The sequence below is a fragment of the Sesamum indicum genome, linkage group LG3 (assembly GCF_026168435.1).
Source record: "Sesamum indicum cultivar Baizhima isolate 11 linkage group LG3, ASM2616843v1, whole genome shotgun sequence".
Lineage (NCBI taxonomy): Eukaryota > Viridiplantae > Streptophyta > Magnoliopsida > Lamiales > Pedaliaceae > Sesamum > Sesamum indicum.
Window position 1 is genome coordinate 900,471 of NC_142659.1, and position 14,827 is coordinate 915,297.

General features: G+C 32.6%; 1 protein-coding gene across 2 annotated transcripts; it reads left to right on the top strand.

Annotated features, from left to right (window-relative positions):
* The first annotated feature begins 8,678 nt into the window (after positions 1-8,678).
* On the top strand, positions 8,679-14,678 carry LOC105156903 (zinc finger CCCH domain-containing protein 34). Of its 2 annotated transcripts, XM_011073163.3 has the most exons (8): positions 8,679-9,063; positions 9,178-9,311; positions 9,866-9,931; positions 11,595-11,714; positions 11,825-12,181; positions 12,273-12,584; positions 13,652-14,042; positions 14,489-14,678. In XM_011073163.3, exons 1-7 carry the CDS (start codon positions 8,970-8,972, stop codon positions 14,033-14,035), a joined length of 1,467 nt encoding a protein of 488 aa, XP_011071465.1. In that variant the 5' UTR covers positions 8,679-8,969; the 3' UTR covers positions 14,036-14,042; positions 14,489-14,678. The 2 variants fall into 2 exon arrangements, with proteins under 2 accessions (XP_011071465.1, XP_011071464.1); XM_011073162.3 differs by having other exon boundaries at positions 13,652-14,678.
* Positions 14,679-14,827: the final 149 nt, after the last annotated feature.

Here is a 14,827-nt window from a genome sequence, read left to right on the forward strand (position 1 = left end):
TTTGTAAAAGCAGTTTCGTATTTACAATTTTACTAATAAACTACAAAATCGATAGAAAAATATTTATAACTTTTAACTTAAATTAACTTAATTTAAATAATTCAAAAGCATAAGCTATAAAAATAAAATATATTTTTCAACTTATTTTTAATAATAAATTAATAAATGTCTGTTTTAAGCCGTTGCAATAAACACATAACACATTGAAAAATAATTTATTTCAAATTAAAATGAACTATTCTTTTCACTTTTTTTTTCTTTGTGGGGTGGGGGGGATAAGGCCCAATACTCCCTCATAGTTGGATTGGGCTTTGAGGCCCAAAATCTTGTGGGTCTTGAATTGTATGGAAGGGCTTACATTAGATTTCAATAGCACAATAAATATTCATATGGACTTTATTTTCAATATTTTCTTCACAAGGTTAGTATTGGCATTTTATTTTATTTTTTTATTTTATTTTTACTTTTCTACGAGTAGCCAAAGCACATCCAATGTTTATCTTCGTTATTTTTTGACGTGATGAACATCAAAATGGTTATTTGAAATGATAAGTCAGCTACATTGATTATTTCTTATTAGCCGCCAATTACATTTAATAAATTAGTTCAGAACACGCAGTCTTATAACACGTTCATATTATATTTAACAGCACTTTGATGAATTTAAAAGGTCAGAAACCTCACAACAAGCACGACTCAGGAGGTACGAACTAGGGGGTCTGGTTTGGTTTGGTTCAGCATTTTTTTATTTATAAAAAATTCAGTAAATACTGAATCGAACTAGTTGGCGTGGATCCATAATAACCAATTTTTTTAGGTTCGGCTCGATCTTGTACCGAATTGATCTATTTTTTAGGTTCGATTCGGTCTCGTACCTAATTACCCTTAAGGACATTTTGGATAAAACAAACTTTATTTTCAAATTTTATCCCATAATAATTTTTTATTTAAATTGTCATTTTTCATCTCTCATTTTATAAATGTATAATAAAGTTACTGCTTATTTCCTCTTTTTACATGAGATTAGGGATGTAAATGATCTGAGTCGAGCCAAATATATCATTGTTCAAATTTATTTGCATTGGGTTTGATTATTGTTGCAATTGAGCTCAAACGAACTATAATTAGATCAAACGAGTTGAGCACTAGTTTTTCGATATTTTTAAGCATATTTTATTATTTTCACATTAATCAATCGAGCTTGAAAGTTTATTGAACACAAAAATTTGTTCAAATTTGGTTTGTTAAGCTTAACAAATGATTTCGAACGAGCTTTTTATATATCGATATCAATACTGACTATTTCAGCCCTATATAAAATATATAAATATTTGACATTTGAAAAAAAATTATCACAATCCCACTTTCTAAAATAAAGTAAAGAATTGGGCCCAAAATCTATGTTAGTACCAGACAGTATTGTACAAAAAGTATCAACCAAATCTTAAGCAAACATAGAATTAAATAAAATAAAATAAAGAATGCAACCCAATCATTAAAATTAAATATACCCTTATAATTTAATCACACTCATAAACTTTCTCAACATTTAATTAATCTACGTACATCCCATTAATCAAAATAAATAAATTCACATTCAACATGTGTTTTAATTTATTTAAATATATGTATGTATATATATATATATATATATATATAGTGGTCCAAATCTTGGAGGGGCCAAACCTAGAATGCATAATTATATACTTGTACCATAAAAAATTAATAAAAAAATAAAATAAAATTGGCATGACTTTTCCCCTTATATTAAAATCTTGAGGTGGGGCCCAACCATATCTTGGCAATAATAATAGTAACAAAATCTATGATGCGCCGACGCATGGGATGAGGAGATTATGATCCGGTGCGGCCAAATCATTTCGCGGTTGAATGCGCCCGCCCAAACTTAAATCTTTTATGCTTTAAAGCTGTAAATGATTCGAATTTGAACCCAACACATCACTGTCTAAATTTTGTTTGAGTTATTGTCGAATTTAAAATTTTATATTTTAATTTGATTTGAATATTAATTTGATTGAGCTAAAAAACGAACTTTAATCTGATCAAATACGAATCGAGCTCGAGCAATTTAATATTTTTAATTGTATTTTATTATTTTTGCACTAATGGATCGTCGAGTGCTTATCGAACGAAAAATTTTGTTTGGTTTGTTAAATTTAATAAATCAAATTCAGATGAACTTTTATCGATCGATTTCAGTCGAATAGTTTGACTATTTTTTAGCCATATTTATGGTGCATTTGAATTTGAAAAAAGGGTCTGTGTATTGAAAATGAGCGCATTACCTCCATCTGAAAAAAATAAAACAATTTATCCCCTGTATTTTTTAAAATGAAGCAATTTACCTCCTTATACATAGAGGTAAATAAGGAGGTAAATTACTTCATTTTAAAAAACATAGGGAAGTAAATTGTTGTATTTTAAAAAATACAGGGAGATAAATTGCTATTTGTTTTTTCATAAGGGGATAATTTGCTCATTTAAAATATCACAAGTAATTGCTCAATTTGACAAAAATTAAAATCTATCAATATTCAACAAAAATAATTCAAAATTAGAATGAAAAGAATTTAAAACATTATAAATAATTTCAAATTCTTTGATTAGAAAAGCACGATGTCTCCAATGGGCACGCTTTCCATGTACTGTGAGGAGAGCCCTTGCACGCTTTCTGTTACCTGCTCTTCCGGTGGGTGTGGGAATGTCATTGAGGAATAATATTATTTTGGCTTATGTAAAATGTTTGAGTGTGAGATATTTGTTAAGCTTACATTAATAAGAAATGAGAAAACATTAATAAGAAATGAGAAAACATTAATAAGAAGTCTAAAAAGAAGCAATGTAATGAAAAAAATTTTGATGGTCATTTGAAACAAATGTATTTTCTTGTAGTGGATATTAAAATATAACCAAAAATTTTTTATCCATTATTTTAAATAATTATTTACAAAAATTTATCAAAACTTACTAATTTTTTCTATTAAGCTTGTTTTTATATAATATAGAAAAATACCATATTCTATTATAATCTAAAATATATTAAATGTGCGATATTGACTAATAATTTTAATTATTTGTTGAATTCTGAAATAAATTGGGTAAATTGTTAGATAACTGTTGAAATCATGGTGAATTGACAATTTTTCAAATAATAATAACGAGAAAGCATTTGTCATTATTACAAACCTCAAAACGCTCGTTGTAATTTAAAATTTTTAATTGTATCATCATCATCATCATTATTATTATTATTATTATGGATCAATTTTCTATTTGGGGACTTTTTTTTTTTTTGGATAATTTACTCGGGGTCTTACAATTTGCAGAGAAAAGGTTGCCCGTAGTCATTTAGTACTTACTCAAAGCCAATGTTCTCATATTCAAATTGCATTGATTGGTTTGATCAGGACTCTGCTATGTGATCATCCCGAGTCATACATATAAAATTGATTTTAAAGATGATTGACATTCTTTTTTTAAAGTTGAGAATTCACAAAAAGATGGGGTGGGGATGGGGCGGGGGGGGGGGTTAAAAATTGTGGCCCATGATCTATTTGGTAGGCCCTACCCATTACGCCCAAAACCACTTCACCTGGATGGCTAAGCCCATTCTACCGCCACGGTCTATTCATGTTATTGGCTAAGCCCACTCTCTCCACCCGGCCCACTACTCATCCAACCCGGTTTTGCACTAATTAAACAGGAACTCTCTCTCTCTGCAGAATGAAACCCTGACCTTTGTTCATCCGTCTCTTCGTCTTCTTCCATCTTCTCAGTTTCTTGCTCTACCGTCTTCCTCTTTCACCAACTTAAATGTCTTCTTCCTTATTTAAGGTTGCTAGTTTTTCTAGCAGGTTGGAAGGGAAGAAAACAGTAGAAATTTCTCCCTCTTTTTTCTCCGGTCAAAGTGTTCTTCATGAACCATTTCCTAAGTGGAAATTTGAGTGACTTGTTTTGGGTGTATATGGCTGAGCCTCGGTGGCTGTTTGAGTAATTAAGTTTTGGTGGCGTGTTTGAGTGAAAAAACAACCTTTGTAGTGATTGTCAGCCTTAGTGGTTGTGGGCTACCATATTCGGATCTGGCTCCTTAAGCCAACCTCCTTTTTTTATTTTCGTTTTATTTGATCATGTTCTTTGTAGATATTGATCTGTAAATATTAGTCTATATATTCTTAGGTCTGTAGATATATATGTTGATTTTGTAATATTGATTATATACGAGTTCTCGTAAACTACGTTTATTGTAATAGTTTGATTAGGGCTTGTGAGTTTAATATTTGAGCTCACTACTAGAGAGTTTCCTCCTAACAAATGGGAATAGGGTTTGCCCACAAATCAACTGCAATTTTCTCAACTATCTCAATTCTTAAACCCTCTCGACCTCAGATTCTGTACTAAATACAGTATTTTACAAAATACAGTAGATTTGGTTAATTTTATTTAATTATTTGTTTATTTGGTCAAGATTTACAAAATTGAGTTTGAATCAATCAATTTTTTTAATTTGGTTCGACCAATCAGGTCAGTGACCCAATAACTTGACCGATTCAATCCAAGATCCGATACTGAAAATATTGCTCAAAGCACGCATTTGTGGACTCAACACGTATCCTATACCCAAACCCCCTCATTCTAGAATACCAACACATAACTGAATCCTAACCGTGAAATTTCTAAAGATTGAATCCAACTCATTTGTTTCCAAAAATTACCATAAAAAAAATTCAAGATGAAATTCAACTGAAAAAACCTTCATTGTGCAGTTCAGTCACATGTGCAAACACCCTTTGAATACACAGATAAAAAATAATATATAATTAATTTTCTATCACAGCACAATTTACAGTATTCTAACTCATTGTCGTTTTTCCAACACAAACAACTATTATGATTATGATTATTATTTATTAATAAATTTGTAACAAAGCTGTAAAAATTCAAATGAACTAAAATTATGCTCAAGTTTGGCTCTATGAGTTCATATTTATATAAATTTAGTTTTCAAATGAATTTTCGTGATTATCAAATCCAAAGGTGATAATTAATAAAATTCTTGAAATTCAAAGAAATTGTCATATACTAATACAGCTGCGTGAGGTCACGCGCCAAGAATATGTAGTGAGGAATGTAAAGCCTGGCGTTATGGCTTCGGTGGTGACGTGGCAGCCTTTCATTGGTTGGTGAGGAGACTTATACTTCATGGACTGTCTGCATCTGACTTCTATTGTTATTTTGTGGTTTTTGTTTTCACGTAATAAACAAGTAAACAATAAAGTACAGAATGAATGGAGGTGAAATGACTAGAAAGCCCTTCTCTTTACAAAGAATTCCACTTGTAGCTACCCCTTTCATTTGTCTGTACAAGAAACAAATTTGCAGAAGATCCCTGAAGTTTGGAAAAATATCACTTAGCACCCCAAAAATCTACGTAATTCATGTTAGAGCAATTTTCATGTAGTATTTGACATTTATTGTTTTTTTCTTTCAAAAATATGTTATATTCAATAACTCTAAATATTTTTTTCTCATTTGATTAACTTGTAAATTATGGTCTCACTGAGGAACGTGAAAAAGGGGAGGGGGTTTATATTTTTAATTTAATTTTCAAAGTTCAATTTAACAAAAGTAAAATCTTTTGTGTTGTGTTTGGAACGACGGATTTTGAGTTAATGATTTCAAATTCACAATTAAAAAGTCCACTACACACATTTTGGATAATTTATGTTGCAAATGATTTGAAATATTTGAATTCTTATTCTGAACTATTTTTTAGTAGCATAGCGATGGATTTCAAATAGAGTCATTTAAATATATTTATTCAAATTCTTCATTTAAGTCAAAATTCGTTCATCTAATTTGAGTTATTTTCTTTTAGTAAATAGTTTTGTTCACAATAAATTTAAAAATTTATTATTATAAATAAATTCTCTGATGATATTTACTATGCTTGAAACTCGCTCTTCAGGGGAATGATCAACCCCACCCTATGTGCAGGATTATGCTTCCGCCATGTGTGTTGGCTATGATACCTATGGCTCAGTTCCTGTCGCTAAAAATTAAGGTCTAACTACATGAGAATTAACACATAGGTCAGTGACCCGACAACCCCGCTATGTAGAATCATGCTTAAGCATGTATGTTGGCTAGGGTATCTGTAGCTAGCCTACTAGCGCAAAAAATTAAGGTCTAACTACATAAAAGAAACACACGTTTCAGTACATACATTTAGCCCACAAAATGGCTTATCCACGTTACTCATTTAATCACAATAATTAATGAAATTTTACCTCAGTGGAGAAGACATTAGGTTAAGCCATTAGGGCATCTAATTGTCAAATTATGGAATTCAAGTTGACATTGAATATGTGCATTTATTTAACTAGAAAAGGAAATTATCTCTTCATCATCAATAAGGCTACTTTGTAGTTATCTCCTATACAAAGAAATATCCCCTCTTTATGTTACTAAGATATTCATGAATGTCTTTCTTGACAAGCGGAGGGGCAAATATGGAAGCATAAATCACAATCATTTCAATTCAAGTCCATATACTCTCAACTTGTGTTTAAAATTACTTTAATCCCTCATCATCAGTTCTTCATTTTATCACCCATAAAGTTTTATTCAATTTCCCAGCAAAAACAACTAGCAGAATGCGAATGTGATCTGCACATGCTGTATTTTCAGTGGTATAATATACTTACAAAAAACAAAAAAGGAAAAGATATTTTTATACATATAAAAATATTTTTAAAACGATATACAATAGCGTATTTATCTTAAAAATACAACATGTACAGATAAAATGATCAGAATTCGATGGATTTTTTAGCTGAAAAAGGAATCAAAATGAAATAAAATATGAGCTTTATGAAGGATAAAATCCAAAAAATAATGGGGTAACATTCTTTTTCCGAATTAAATCCAAATTATCCCCTATGAAAATTGGGGTTGGGGGTGGGGGTGGGGTAGAGGGCATCATAGCATTTTAAAAAATAAATGTCTAATTCTTCTGTGCGTTACCGATATTTGGCATCTTGACTCATGATACTAAATTCATCTTCTTTTAGTTATATTAGTTGTCGTGACACGTCGATTCTATACACATATGATATGTAATTTTTTATATTTTAAAATATATTATAAACTAATTAAAAGGAAAAACTGACAATATAAATTAAATAGTACATATTCTAATTACTTTAGTGTACACCAAAAAAAAAGTTACTTTGATATTCTAACATAATATTATAAAATTATATAATATCAATTCCTTAAATTTGTGAGATTTTGGGATTTAAAAACCTACGAAATTGTTGGTCTTTGGCTTCTTCTATATCATAATTTTATTTACAAATTTTAAAGTAATTATTATATTTGGTAAATTATAAGTTGCCTAAAATGTCCTTAATACTTATTTCTTCAGTAAAGAAATCATTTATTATTAATTAGTTTTATTAACAATTCAGCATTTATACACATTTTAAGTTCAATATTTTTGTATTAATTATTCATTTTACTCAAATAATTTTTGATTAATTGTTCATTTTACTTAATCCTTCTCACTCAATAAAATAAAAAAATAAAAATTTAAATTGTGCACACTCATCGAGTGTGTTTTAATTGCTTAATTGTTATTTGTTATTGTGATTTGTGATGTAACGATGAGATATCGCTTACTCGGAAAAAAAAGAAAGAAATAAAATTAGGGTAAATTATAGCTAACTCCCCTATGATTTGACATAATTACAAATACCTCATTATTGAGTACCATCTAATTTTAATGTCCGTCTAACAATAAATCTATTTTGTTAGCTCCCGTTTGTTTCCATTCAATTCTTGCAGTGAACTGTCCTAAATGCCCTTTTGGATTATAAATCATATACTTTATATATTTTTTAGAATTTTTTAAAATATTTTCATGGACTAATATTTTTAGATGGATAATTTATTATACCAGCCTCTCATGTTTTTATTAATATTTTTCAAATATATTTTTTTAAATAAAAAATTCAAACAAAAGTAAAGTAGTAATTTTCACATATCGTCTAGAGGCTACACAATTATTTTTTATTTGATGGGAATATCTATAATTTGTTTAAATAATAAGAATATATTTGTAATTATATCAAATTTTAGGGTGGTAGTTGCAATTTGTCTTTAAAAATATTTAGAGAAAGAAGAAGGGCAAAATGGTCTTTTGACAGGACCAAACTGCCCCCATTTGGCGCGTAACAAAACCGACAAAACAGAAAATAAAATACATAAAGAAACAAAACCACCAATAAAATATAAATTGTAATAAATAAATAAAAAAAGGCCCATAAAATCTGTTCCTTCTATAAAAATTTTTTATAAAAAAATAAAATAAATTACAACAAATTTTTTAAAAATTTATGGTAATTTAAATATTTCATCGTTTTGAAAAATTCTAAATATATTTAAAAAAATTAATAATTATCAAATAAATATTTCACTATGATAATTTATTACGAGGGTATTTATTAAATAATAATTAATTTTAAAATATTAAAAAAATAAATATATTATAATTTACCCAAAAAAAGGGATAAAATAGGGAAGAGTTGAATAAAAAGTGCACAAAAATCACACACAGAACACACACTGACTGTGAAATATATAAAAAAAGGTGAGAGAGTGTGTGTGTGTGTGTTGAAAAGAGAAAAACAACTTTAAACTTCTTTCTCTCTCCTCTCTCGCTCTCTCTCTCTAAAACCACCAGACCCCCACTCGATCAAACTACCTTCGCTCTCACACAATCACGCACAACTGTGTTTGTTTTTCTTCTTCTTCTTCTTCTTCTTTTTGTGTGTGTGTACATATATATTTGTTATCGCGTATATTGTCTCTGTAAATATCATTGTATAGTGCATATTTAATACAAACTGTTGTGTATATATATATATATATCTGGAGTGTGTGCGTGTATGGAGAGGTATAGTGGGACTCAGGTAATGGAGGAGATGCCGGTGGATCCGGTGGCGGAATGGGCGGCCCCGGGTGGTGAAACAGGGCTAGAAGGCGAGTTACATTTGAATTTCATTTGAATTTCAGTTGAATTTGAGCCAAATTTACTGACTTCAGCTTGAATTTTGGTAATGTTGATTGGTTTCTGGTTTGATTTTGTGAATGCAGAGCCTATGTGGCAGTTGGGCCTCGAATCGTACCCCGAGAGGCCCGATGAGCCGGACTGTATCTATTACTTGAGGACGGGATCCTGCGGGTATGGCACTCGCTGCCGGTTCAATCATCCCCGTGACCGTGGTGCGGTAAGAATTCCAACTTCTTTAGCTTTGGAGTTTAATTTTTGACTTCTCGGCATGATTGCTGTGATCATCGGCCGAGGAGTGGAATTTAGTCGGTTTTCATGTAGATTTGATGCTAGTTTGGGTGAAAACCGAGTGTCTTTTTGTTCTTTTTGGGGGTTACGGTGGTTTGATGAAATCGAAGTGGAATAGATTGGGGGAATGATTATATTTTGAAGCATGCATTGAGTTGTTAGGAGGGTTTATATGGATGTGGATGTAATTGCATGAAATTAAGTCTTTCCTGTGTTAGTTGGTGTGTGATGGTATTGATAAGCCGCAATAATTTGGGAAAAAAATATTTACATTCGGCATTATTACACCAAATCTGTCCACAGGCATTGAACAGAATTAGGGGGTTTTATATGGATTTGATGGTAATTGGTGTAAAAATGGAGTCTTTTGAGATTTATAATGGTTTTGATAACATAGAAGTAGGAAAAATGTTTACAGTTTGGGATGATCACAATTTCGGCAACATGCATTGACTAAATTTAGCTGTTTAAACTTGATTACAGGCAGTGGGAGCATTACGGGCTAGTGGAGGTGGGTACCCGGAGCGCATTAGCCAGCCTGTGTGTCAGGTATACAATTGCGTGCTATTTTCCCTTTCTTTGTGGGCTAGGAAAATCAGTGCATATATATGCAAGTTGGAAAATGTCTTACCATCTACAAGGTGTATAGTCAAAATACTTCAGCCCAAATGCCTTGCAATATGTTAATTAGTAAATAATATATCACATATAAATCGTCATTCTGCATATTGCTTTCGAACCTTATGTATTCATTGAGTACTTATATTGTGAAAGTGAAAAGCAATTCTTAGATTTTGCTGCCTAATGCATGCTTTCTCTTCTTCTTGGTTATAGAAGGGTTAGTTTCTGATAGTTGATTATGTATTTATCTTTTTTATTTGTCATGGCTTCTATGGTATGTAAAACTGGATGATTGTTTCCGTTACGTGGATGCTGAATATGCAATATCTCTTAGTCAACTCTCGATGGGGAGGAAATTCTAGTTGCTACATCATTTTATCTAACTAATTCATCTAGTTACTGTCTATAAGGATGCTGAAGTAATCATGTGATCTAACTTACACATCTGCCAACTGTCCATGGGATGCTGACCTTTGATCCATGCAGTTAAACCTTGAAATTTACAAAAGTGCATTTGCTAGATGATACTTCTTAAGTAATTTGTATGTTTCCTGTTTATTTTTGTGATATTGAGGATTTCTGTGTGATTACTGGTGTTTCGTCTGCTTATTATCTGATGTTGCCCTTTTGTTTTCCTATTTACGTCTATATTATTGTGTCAGCTTTTATGATCAAAACATGCAAGATTTTGTTTTAGTATTTCATCTGCCTATTGTCTGATGTTGTCCTTTTATTCTCCTATTTAACATCTGTATTATTGTGTCAGTTTTGATGATGAAAGAATGGAAGATTTTGTAACAGTTTCCTGATTGAAATCTCGTCTACATCTTTCTTTTTGCTCAACATAAAATCTTTTTCTTTTGGATTTATTATGCTAGTGTTCTATATGATATATCTGTTTTATAGTATATTTTGACCTATTTATTGCAGTTGATTCATATCTGATCATAGAAAGTGTTTTATTACCTTATACATTGGTCAACTTGTGGCCTATTTTGGCAAAGAAAACCTCTGCTCATGTTGATCATGAGCTGATGTTTGATTGCTTTAAATCTACTTTATTTAGAAAACTAAATCATGCTTCTTCTGGTTAATCTTTTCAAATTGCCAATGTCTTTCATTGTATTCTTCAGGGAAAGGTGATGATCTGGTTTTTTGGTGTTTTGTCCAATTTAACATTTTCATATTGTTGATAATAACACTGATACGTGTGTTAACAGAATAAACAAGGCGGCTATTTATCATTTTTAACTATGTTAATGCTGATATGCTATCCACATTGAAATCTTGTCATGTGATATCTTCTTTGAGTATCAAAATTGAGAAAATGGTGAGGAGTTGGATTAAGCATTTATACAACGTGCTAAATAGTAATTAACATTAGGCATTTACATCTTCATGACTTGGTACACTGTCATGAATCGAAATATCGTCGACTTTTCAATTCAGCAAATGTCCTTCTAAAATTTGCACTTGAATTGGTTTTCCACTCTATTAGCGACTGCCAATTTGTCTTATTATTTTGGACTACAGTTTTGTTTCTAAAACTTGTGCTTTTTATACAAACCTGCTCTTTAAACTGAATTTGCAGTACTACATGAGGACCGGCATGTGTAAATTTGGTGCTTCCTGCAAATATCACCATCCAAAGCAAGGAATTGGATCTTCAGCTCCAATCATGCTCAATTTTTACGGATATCCACTGCGACCAGTATGACAGTTTGACATTCTTTATTCTTCTTTATATTTTCTGTTGCATCGTTCATGATTTTATTTAGAATAATGTTCTGTTCACATGTCTCATAAATATCCTTATTGTAGGGAGAAAAGGAATGTTCATATTATGTCAAAACAGGACAATGCAAGTTCGGTGTCACCTGTAAATTTCATCATCCACAGCCAACTGGAGTACGAGTGCCAGGCCCAGCCGTGGCCCCTGGCCCCACCCTGGCTCCCGTCCCTGTACCTGGGCCTTTGGCTGCTCCAGCAGTTGCTGCTGCAGTTTATCCGACTGTGCAGTCCCCTTCTGTTCAATCTTCTCAACAATATGGGGTAATTCCTGGCAACTGGCCAGTTGCTAGGCCAGCCATGCTTCCAGGTTCATATTTTCCGGGAAGTTATGGTCCTATGCTCCTTCCTCCAGGAGTTGTTCCTGTTCCTGGTTGGACTCCCTATCCGGTAGGTGTAGCTGGAAAGCTGTTTGTTTGATCTGAAAATTCTTACAGATATGTCCCTGTTGTGTGCTAAACTGTGAGAGTACATGGTACAGGCACCAGTTAGTCCTGTGGCCCCAGCAACTACTCAGACCAGTGGGGGCCCAAATTACGGGATAACACAGTTATCTCCTTCAGCAGCTGCATACACAGGACCATACATTTCCATTACTTCTTCTGCTGGCCCCTCAAGCAGCAGCCAAAAAGAAAGTCCATTTCCTGAAAGACCTGGTGAACCAGAATGTCAGTATTATCTGAAGACTGGAGATTGTAAATTTGGTTCTACATGTAAATATCACCATCCACCTGAGTGGAGCGCACCAAAATCAAATTTTTTACTTAGTCCGATGGGTCTTCCACTGCGGCCAGTAAGTATTCAATCCTCTTTTTTATTTTTGAAGCATAACTTGAATTACCTGTACATTAGAAGAATAAATTATCTGCATACAAGGTGTCCATAATCCTAGCTTGCTTACAACCGTGATCTTAGAGTTCCTGTGCGCACCCATTCTTAAAACCTCCTTCAATAACACGAAGACTAATGTCTTCTAAACATATATGTCTGCGAATCTTGTTTTCTGCAATTTGTTGTTGAATTGATTATTGTAGTTAAGTGTCTCTACTAAAAATGGATAACTTTGTGAAACTAGTTTGCTGTATGTAATATTGCAATTGATCGACAGAGAAATGAATGACATGAGTGTATACTTCAACTTCCTACATGATTGAATTAGCACCATTGGTTTTCCTTCTCATTTTGGTTTAGCGAGAGAGTATGGTTAGTGCTTCATTCAAGAGTTTTTTTTTTTTCTATATTTCCTAAGAAAGTGAAGCATATTATAAATTAATTTCTCTTAGACGTGAACCCTAGGGGGTACAACATGACATTTTGTCGTTTTCTTTACTTATTCTACCTGTATCTTAACAGTAACTATTGCTGCTGAAAACCTGAATCTGCATATAGATGCTCCCACTGTATTGTAAACCACCACTGATTTTGGACGTTAAGGCATATGAATTTTGGTGTGTTTTGAAGGTTGTTGGTTCATAGAATTGTAACTTTTACATAGAAAGCAAGTAGGAACAAACTTCAAGCCTCAAATATTGATAAGAAAACTAATTTGTAGACTGCCAAGATCTCTCTCAGGAAGATGCAAGATTAGCTTATAGTTCTGATGACTCCAGACTTTTCTGCTGATGCACAGTAGCACAGGTCTGAAATATTGAGTGCTGCCTAACATTATGTTGGGGTATAAATATGAAGCAAATAATTCAGCAACTTGTAACCTATGCTGCACTTGTTTTATGCCTGATACTATTGTTTCTCTTGGATACCAAGTTCCGGATTTGTGGTTGCTTTTGGTTGTGCCTGTCACATTGTATATAGTTGAGATATATGCCTATCTTTCTTAAAGTTTCTTCCGTTGTTTTCCAGGGTGCACCTCTTTGCTCTCACTATGCTCAAAATGGCGTATGCAAATTTGGACCCTCATGCAAATTTGACCATCCAATGAGAACTTTGAGTTACAGTCCATCTGCATCTTCTCTGACTGACATGCCTGTAGCTCCTTACCCTGTGGGATCTACAAATGCAACTTTGGCTCCATCATCGTCTTCATCGGACTTGAGGCCTGAACTTCTTTCAGGACTCAGCAAAGACGCACCACACATGTCGTCTATGAACAGTTCAAGTGCTTCAGTTGGTTCAATATTCTCGAAAAGTGGGTCTGCTCCTCAATCAGGTGTTCAGCATTCTGGGCAGGGTTCAGCTGGTGTCAGTAGCACGAGTCGTGGAGGTGATGTTCACACATCAAGCTGAATGAAAGGTTCGACTCGTTCCATTAACTCTGTCGCGCAACTTCCTCTAAACCAAACTTTAGTCTTTTGGTGCAAAAATCCTCCACGATAATCTTCAGCCATTCAGATCCAATACATTGTAGTGATTCCGTCCCTGTTCATAATGCCATCATATGGCAATCATTTTCCGTTTTTGAATAAGTCATGCATACCCCTCAAATGATCTTGCAAAACCTCATTTAGCTTTTCACCTCATCTTTGAATAACAAGAACTCAAACCACATCCTCCCGTGTAGGTAATTTGCATCACCACTCAAATTTTGGATCCAAGTTATCTCTATTTATGCTGTCTTTTTCGGAACGAAAAAGATACATTCTCACCATTCTCCACCCGGATTTAACTGTATTTACACCCCTTTTTCATTCCTTCATTGTTAAGAACATAAACTTGACTAGGGAATGAATTTATGTGAAGGTGGTGTTCCCCTTTTTTGTCTTGGGGGCTTCATTCTGGAAGATCGATGAACACGGAGAATTACAAGGCAATTTATTTCTGCCTTTCTATGTAAGATATGTAGTTGTGTTGTCAATGTCCAAATGCTTCTTTTCATAAATGATTATCTTAAATACAAGAAAGAATTTGGAGAAGCTATTTTATTTATCAATTATTATTGTTTAATTCATTTATATTCGAAATGGGTATCTCTTCATGATTGGATGTGCTTCTGATTTTTGACTTAAAGCTGAATATTGTTTGTAAAATCATATGCTTCGGTCTCATGTTTTTCCATCTGTATTTGCTTTGGGAGCTGCT